At 37.2% G+C, this 9,302-nt stretch overlaps 1 protein-coding gene across 1 annotated transcript; it reads left to right on the top strand.

Moving 5' to 3' along the window:
• Positions 1–2,561: 2,561 nt before the first annotated feature.
• Positions 2,562–3,869, top strand: LOC129083472 (zinc finger and SCAN domain-containing protein 4-like). Its single transcript, XM_054589317.1, has one exon. It carries the CDS (start codon positions 2,562–2,564, stop codon positions 3,867–3,869), a length of 1,308 nt encoding a protein of 435 aa, XP_054445292.1.
• Positions 3,870–9,302: the final 5,433 nt, after the last annotated feature.

Here is a 9,302-nt window from a genome sequence, read left to right as displayed (position 1 = left end):
AAGACATACACAGACTTAAAGGGATAGAAAAAGATATTTCATAAAAATGAAAAGAAACTTTTAAAAAAGCTAGGTTAGGAATATACCAGACAAAATAGACTTTGAAACAAAGGCTATATAACAAGAGACAAAAGAGAACCCAGCAATTCCACTTCTGGATATTTATCTGAAAAAAATCCAGAACACTAAATTGGAAATACATAGACATCTGTATGTTCACTGCACCATTATTTGCAAGAGCCAAGATATGGAAGCAGCATAGGTGTTCATCAATAGATGAATGAATAAAGAAGAAGTGGTGCATATATGCAATGGAATATGACTCAGCCATCAAAATGTAATAAAATCTTGCTAGTTGCAACAACATGGATGGACTAGAGGGTATTGTGATGAATGAAATAAGTCAGAAAAAGAAAGACAAAAGCTAGATTATTTCACTTAAATGTGGAATCTAGGAAACAAAATAAATGAGCAAGCAGAAAAGAAACAAACTCATAGATACAGGGAACAATTTGACAGCTGCCAGATGGGAGAGGGTTGAGGGGATGGGTAAAAAAGGTAAATGGATTAAGAAGTACATATTGGTAGCTACAGAACAGTAATGGGGATGTAAAGTACAGCAATAGGAAATATAGACAATAATATTGTAATAACTATGTATGTTGTCAGATGGGTACTAGATTTATTGTGGCAATTACTTGGTTATGTAATGTCTAATTACTGAGTTGTACACTGGAAACTAATATAATATTGTATGTCAACTATAATTGAAAAATTAAAAATCATTTTTAAAAAATTAGGAGATCCCCACCTAAATACATCATAATTGAACTGCTGGAAGCCAATAACAAAGAGGAACTTGAAATCAGAATAAAAGAAGTGACTCATCATGCACAGGCCTCAGTAAATTTGAGAACTAAAAGCATGAAGATCAGAAAGCAGCAGATGACATAGTCTAAGTGCTGAAAAAAGACTGTTAAACAAGAATTCTACATCTAGCAAACTATCCTAATAAAATGAAGGAGAAATCGAGACATTCCAAGATAAACAAAAACTGATAATCCATTGTCACCAAATCCACTCTGCAAAAAGTTCTTCAGGTGCTAGAAACTAGACAATAATTCAAGTCATATGAAGAACTCAGGAACACCAGGAAAGGTAAACGTATTGATAAATATAAAAGATATAAAAATGTAAATATGTTGACTTCTGGTCTGGTCAAGATGACAGGGTAGGGTATACTCTGGCTAAACTCCTCTCGCAGTCACATCAGAATTACAACTAAATTATAGAACAACCATCACTGAGAAACACCTAAAGGCTAGCCAAACAGACTTCTTTTAACTAAGTATGTAAAGAAGCCACTTTGTATCTGGTAGGAGGGGAAGAGATACAAAATGAGTAGGTTCCATATCCATGGTGTGGTGATTAAGAAACAGAAGGAATATCTCAGCTGCAGAAGTTCCCCCTAAGGAGCAATGGATACCAGTCCCATGAGGATGTCCCATCCTGGGGTACCAGTGCTGGAAGAGGAGACTGTATAATTTCTGACTGTAAAAACTAGTGGGATTTTTGTCCAACAGAGACAAAGAGCTGTGAGGGACTGAGGCACTGCTCTTACTAAGCCCATGCACAAACTCACTCACTCACTCTGAGCTCCAGCATAGAGGTAGCAGCTCAAAATGCACCAGGAACATTTGAGTAGAAATTAAATTGACTAAGTTCAGGGCAAGGGCTGCAGGAGCATTGTTGAGGCAACTCTCTCCAGGACAGAAACACTGACAGGCACTACTGTTCTTAGATTAAGCTCTCCTCCCACCCAACCAGCCCAACACAGGCAGGCACCAAATCTGTGCTTTTTATTCATCCTTCTGAGATCCCACCTCACCCAACTCACTCACCCTGTCCAAGCCTCTTCCAGCAATAATCCACAGCAAGTGACCTGCCTCAGCTCTTACTGTGGATTTTCCCCAAAATCTGCCAACCTCACACAAGGGCTGATGAACCTAGGCTTGTGCTAAAGACTTACTCAAAAGTCCACAAACCCCACACAAGCAGTGGTCAGTCTTGGCATTCACTGTAGCTCCTGCCAACCAGCCCCAAGGACAGCAAAAGCAGCAACTGGTCTCAACTTGAACTGTAACTCCTATTAGGTGGCTGCAGGCCTAGCTAAGTGGCAATATCAACAGAGTATTGAATTGGTTATCTGGAAGACAAGATAATGGAAAACACACAACTGGAACAGCAAAAAAAGAAAAACCATACTCATTTTTCAATTTGACTAAGGGACTTCCGGGACAAAATTAAGTGTACCAACACTTGTATCATATGGGTTCCAGAAGGAGAAGAGAGCGAGAAAGAATTAAAAACATATTTGAAGAAAACACAGCCGAGGAACCAGTGCAGCCAGGCAGTTGGCAGCTCAGCCTCCAGTCCCGGATTACCCAGTTGGAAGTCCAGCCTTTTCGAGGAGCTCACGGTCTTTTTAGCATCCAGCACTATCAACACAGGAGTTCAAAAACAGAATCCTGGAAGTTGAGGCTCTGAAAAATATTGCAAGAATGGATTTAGACCTCAGAACCTCATTTCTGTCTGAACCATGCAGGGATGACTGTGGGTCAGAACACATGGACTTTATACCCAGCCAGAGAGCTGCTCTCCAAAAGGCAGAGGGGCACCCTGGGTTCCAGAACACTCAGCTCAGCTCATTTCAAAACAGCAATAACTCGTGCGCGAGGCAGGAACTGCAAAGAATTTATAATGCATTTCACTCATGGCTGCAGCCAGAACAACACAGCAAGGATGAAATTATTTTTCAAGTGGTCCTGGAACAGTTTATGGTCAACAGGCACTACAGTGGCAGATCCATGTTGAAGGAGAAATGGGAAGCAAGTGGCAGAAACCTGGAGACATTCATGGAAGGCCTGAGTGATGACTGCATAGAGCCCCCTGGCCTGGTCCACATCCACATGCAGGGACAAGAAGCCCTCTTTTCTGAGAATATGCCCTTAAGAGAAGTCATTGTTCATTTAACAAAACAGTTGTCAGCAGGAACCTCAACAGTGACAAATGTGAGGACACACTCCTGGACTCCCCAAGATGCTTCTCTGCAAACAGGACAAGGAGATGAGGATAAAGAAAATGGTGGCAACATTTCTTTGAAAACTACTGAAGTAAATGACAATATTACTGGTCAAGGCCATCAGACACCTTCCCTAATCATTATCCAGGGAGAGACTTTTCCTGCTCCTGAAGGGGGAGATGTTTCTTTGAAGAATCCACTCAGCTCCAGAAGAGCAAGTCTAGGCACCTCCAGGTCCCAGGACAGGTCCCAGAAAGGACCCTCTTATCAAGACATCCTCAAGAAGGCGGGACCAGCGTTTCCCTCCAGGCTGCACCAAGTCACTCCTGAGCCCATACCTACCCACCAGAGCAATGCTGGAAGCGCCACTTGTGGGGGACACCAAGGAAGATTCCACAGAGCCCAAAGATCATACCAATGTGACAAGTGTCCTAAGGTCTTTAGGTATTTCAATCGGTTAAAAGTCCATCAGAGAAGACACAATAATGAGAGGACTTTTATTTGTGCCGTGTGTGACAAAGGCTTTGTCCAGGCCTCAGACCTACACGTGCATCAGAAGATTCATGTGGGAAAGAAGCCTTTCAGGTGCAACATATGTGCCAAGTCCTTCAGCCACAGAACCAACCTTCAGGCTCATGAGAGAATCCACACGGGAGAGAAGCCCTATGTTTGTTCCGTGTGCCAGAGATGCTTCCGCCAGTCATCCACCTACCACCGCCACCTGAGGACGCACCAGAGAACTGTCTTCAGATGTGTTTCCTCCACGCCCGAAGCTTCCTCCGGGTAATGCATAGGAAAATGTCTGCGAGTGTATATATTTCCACTGTACTTCTCTATTTAGAACATACTTTATAATTTCTTAATCATATATTCCATTCATTGTCTCCCCCTCTAAAATGTAAGTTTAAGGAGGACAGGGAATTTTTGTTTTGTTTACCAAAGTATCTCAGGTGCCTATAAAGTGGCTGACACATTTTAAATGACCAATAAATACCTGTTAAAAAAAAAAAAATATTTGAAGAAATAATGAGTGAAAACTTCACTAACCTAGAAAAAGAAATAAACGTATAAATTCAGGAAGCACAGAATGTCCCAAACAGAATAAACCCGAAGAGGCCCACACCAAGACACATCACAATTAAAATGCCAAAAGTTAAAGACAAAAAAAGAATCTTAAAAGTAGCAATATCAAAGCAGTCAGTGATGTGCAAGAGAGCTCACTCACTATTCAGTCCAGAGGGGAATGGCAGGAAATCCAGTGATGAAAGGAAAAAACAACAATCAAGATTACTCTGCCCAGTAGGTTATCATTTAGATTTGTAGGAGAGAGAGTTTTCCAGACAAGGAAAAGCTAAAGAAGTTCATTACCACTAAACCAATATTATCAGAAATGTTAAAGGGACTTCTTTAAATAGAAAAAGAATAAAATATGAATAAAAATATATGGGAAATAAAACATCCCACGGACAAAGGAAAACAGTAAAAGCAGTGGCTCAAACAACTATACAGTTAATACAAAGGTTAGAAGACAAAAATAGGAAGATCATGTGTAATTACAACAATAAATTTAAGGTATATGCAAAAGAAGTCGACCATAATGGCACAAATATAAACATGGAGGGGTGAGTAAAAATTGTAGTGAGCTTAGAATATGTTCAACTTCAGTGACCATCAACTTAAAATTGATAGCTATCAATATAGCTTGGTATATATGAAGTATTGAGTTGGCCAAAAAGTCCACTTACTTTTTTCCATAAAATAAAAGACAATTTTTATTTTCACCAATAACTTTACTAATTTGGATATTTTGAGTATGTTGGCTATCTCTTGCTATTGGCTTCTAGTGGGTAAAGGCTGGGGCAGGGGGTCGGGTAGAGGGCTGCTAAACAGCCTCCAATGCATATGACAGCCCCATAGCAAAGAATTATTTGGCTAAAACATCAATAATACCAAGAAACTTCACAAACCACTTTTGACATGTTTGATCAGTCATAGCACCTTCTCCATACACTGCACAAATCTTTTATTGTGTGTTTCTGCTCTCTCTTCTCCTGCTTCCTCTCTAAAAAAAGAAAATGTATAGAACCTATCCCTGGATAAGGGTTAAAAATAATAAAATAACTCACTTATAAAAACTCACAGTAACATGGGAGCAGAGGGAACATACCTCAACATAAAATAAAGGCCATAACAAACCCATAGCTAATATCATACTCAACAGGATAAAACTAAAAGCTTTTCCCTTAAGATCAGGAACAAGACAGAGATGACCACTTTCACCACTCTTCCTCAACATAGTACTTGAAGTCCTAGCCACAGCAATTAGTCAAGAAGAAGAAATACAAGGCATCCGAACTGGAAAGAAAGAAATAAAACTGCCATTACAGCATTCATATGCAGATGATATGCTACTTTATATAGAGAACCCAAAAGATTCCTCCCAAAAACTACTGGAACTGATAAATTCAGTAAAGTAGCAGGATACAAAATACGTACTCAGAAATCAGTGCATTATTGGTGTACAAAAATGCCACACTAAGAGGAAACTGAGAAAACAATCCCATTCACAACTGCATTTTAAAAATATACCTAGAAATAAATGTAACCAAAGAGTTAAAAGACCTGTACTCAGAATATTACAAGATACAAAGGAAACAAACTAAAGAAGATACAAATAAATAGAAGCATATACCACATTCATGGATAGGAAAAATTAACATAACTAAATGTACATCCTATTCACAGCAATGTATAGCTTCAATGCAATTCCTATCGAAATACCAATGGAGTATTTCACAGACCTAGAACAAATAATTCAACAATTTATATGGAACCAAAAAGACCCTAGATAGGCACAATAATCCTGAGAAAGAACAAAGTTAGAAGTATTACACTACCTGATATTGAAGAATACTACAAGCGTATAGCAATCAAAACAGCATGGTACTGGCCTAAAAGTAGACATATAAGTCAATGAAACAGAATAGAGAGTCCAGAAATAAATCATATGCCAATATGGTCAACTGACATATGACAAAGAAGGCAAAAATATACCATGGAGTGAAGGCAATCTATTTAATAGATGGATTTTGGAAAATTGGAAATATACATGCAAAAAAAATTAAACCAGACTACCTTGTTAGCCACCTATAAGAATAAACTCAAAATAGGTTAAAGACAAATTTAAGACTCAAAAACTATAAAATTCCTAGAAGAAAACACAGACAGTAAAATCTTGGACATTTCTCTTAGCAATGTTTTTTCTGATATATCTTCTTGGGCTAGAGAAATAAAAGAAAAAAAATAAATTAGACTACATCAGACCAAGAAGTTTTTGCACAGCAAAAGAAACCATTGGCAAAATTAAAAGGCAGGCTCCTGAATGAGAGAACATATTTGCCAATGATACATTGGATAAAGGGTTAATATCCAAAATTTATAAACAACTCATACAACTCAACACCAAAAAAAAAAAAAAAAAGCTCAATTTAAAAATGGACAGAACTAAATATACATTTCTCCTTAGAGGACATACAGATGGCCAATAAACATATGAAAAGATGTACAATGTCACTAACCATCAGAGAAATGCAAATTAAAACCACAACGAAATATCATCTCACACCTATCAGACTGGCTATCATTAATAAAATGGTGAACAAGTGCTGGTGAGGATGTGGAGAAAAGAGAACCCTAGTACACTGTTGCTGGGAATGCAGATTGATGCAGCTACTGTGGAAAATAGTATGGAGGTTTCCCAATTAAAAATGGAAATGCCTTATGACTTAGTGATTCTACTTCTGGGTATACCATGTATGAGAAGAAACCCAAAACTTTAATTCAAAAGAATATATGCACCCCTATGTTCAATACAGCATTATTTACAGTAGTTATGATACGGAAGCACCCCAAGTGTCCATCAATAGATGAATGAATAAAAAGTGTAGTGGTACATACTCATATATACAATGGAATACTACTTGGCCATTAAAAAAAGTGAAATCTTACCATTTGTGACAGCATGGATGCACCAAAAGGGCATCATGCTAAGTGAAATAAGCCAGTTCAGAGAAAGAAAAATACCATATAATTTCACTTATATGTGGAATCTAAAGAACAAAATAAACAACCAAAACTGAAACAGACTATAGATACAGAGAATAGACTAATGGTTCACAGAGGAAAGGGGTGTTGGGGAACTGGGTAAAAACAGTGAAGGAATTAAGAAGTACAAATGGCAGTTACAAAATAGTCACAGGACATACAGTACAACATAGGCAATACAGTCAATAATATTGTAATGCAATAACTATGTAGGGTGTCAAGTGGGTACTTGAAATATTGGGGGGATCACTTTGTAAAGTATATGATTTTCTAACTACTATACTACATACCTGAAACTAATATAAAATATTGAATGTAAACTATATTTAAAAATAAAAATTTTTAAAGGAACATTAAATCCACCATCAGATACCTCTGAGTACAAATCTTAGAAATTCTTTAAACTCTTTGACCCCCAGTTCCCTATTTATGAGATGGTTATAACACCCTTCTCTCAGAGTTATTGTAGAGATTAAATCAAATGATGTACATAAACACAATAAATGAATGTGAATAAGTCTTCTTTATTGTGTGTGTAAAAAAAAGAAATTAAGAAAACAATTCTATTTAAAGTTACATTAAAAAAATACCTAGAAATAAATGTAAGCAAAAAGGTCAAAGACCTGTACTCAGAAAACTGTAAGACATTTATCAAGAAAGTAACTGAAGGTGATACAAATAAATGAATAACTGTAACATGCTCATGGATAGGAAAAATTAACATCACTAAAATGTTCATACTACCTAAAGCAATCTACGGATTCAGTGCAATCCCTACCAAAATACTAATGGCACTTTTCACAGAACTAGAACAACAATTGTAAAATTTATGGAACCACAGAAGACCCTGAATAACCCAAGCACTTTTGGGAGAAAAAAAAAAAGACAAAATTGGAGGTATCACTCTACCTGATAATCAAACTATACTAGAAGGTCATAGTAATCAAAACAGCATGGTACTGGCATAAAAACAGACACATAAGTCAATGACACAGAACAGAGAGCTCATAAATAAACCTACATCTTTATAGTCATTTAATATTCAACAGAAGAAACAAGTACATACAATGGGCTAAGGGTAGTTTATTGAATAAATGGTGTTGGGAAAGTTAGACAGATAGGTGCAGAAAAATGAAATTAGACCACCTTTTTACACCACACACAAGAATAAATTCAAAATGGATCAAAGACTTAAATGATAGACCCAAAACCATAAAAATACTAGAAGAAAACAGACAGCAACATCTTGGACATTGCTTGTAGCAATATTTTATTGGATATATCTCCCCAAGTAAGGGAAACAAAAGGAAAAATAAACAAATGGGACTACATCAAACTAAAAATGTTTTGCACAGGAAAAAAAATCATAAAAAATACAAAGACAACACACAGAATGGGAGAACATATTCACTGACATAGCCGACAAGAGGTTAATATCCAAAATTTTATTTAAAAATTTAACAAAACTCAACACCAAAAATACCCAAACAACTCAATTAAAAAATGGGCAAAGAACCTGAATAGGCACTTCTCCAAAAGGACTTACAAGTGACCAATAGACATATGACAAGATGTTCCACATCAATAATTATCAGAGAAATACAAATTAAAACCACAATGAGATATCACTTCACACCTGTCAGAATGGCTATCATCAATAAATCAAAAAACAGCAAGTGCTGGCAAGGATGTGGAGAAAGGGGAACGCTTCTGCACTATTGGTAGGAAAGCAGACTGGTGCAGTCACTGTGGAAAGTAGTACGGCGATACCTCAAAAAATTAAAAGTGGATCTGCCTTTTGACCCAGTTATCCCACTTCTGGGGATATATCCAAAGGAACCCAAAACACTAATTTGAAAGACCATAAACACCCCTATGTTCATTGAAGCATTATTTACAATTGCCAAGATATGGAAGCAGCCCAAGTGTCCATCAGTAACTGAGTGGATAAAACAACTGTGGGACATTTACACAATGGAATACTACTCAGCCATTAAAAAGAAGAAAATTTCACCCTTTGCAGCAATATGGGTGGACCTGAAGAATATGCCAGTCAGAGAAAGACAAATACCATATTATTTCACTCATATGTGGAAAATAATGAGCAAACTGAACT

The sequence above is a fragment of the Pteronotus mesoamericanus genome, unplaced genomic scaffold (assembly GCF_021234165.1).
Source record: "Pteronotus mesoamericanus isolate MK-2021 breed Mesoamerican mustached bat unplaced genomic scaffold, CSHL_Meso_final scaffold_167, whole genome shotgun sequence".
Classification (NCBI taxonomy): domain Eukaryota; kingdom Metazoa; phylum Chordata; class Mammalia; order Chiroptera; family Mormoopidae; genus Pteronotus; species Pteronotus mesoamericanus.
This window is presented reverse-complemented; position numbering and strand designations above follow the sequence as displayed.

What these genes read in the sequence shown, in the direction of transcription:
- LOC129083472 (XM_054589317.1), top strand. Translation starts at nt 2,562, where the DNA reads ATGGATTTAGACCTCAGAACCTCATTTCTGTCTGAACCATGCAGGGAT.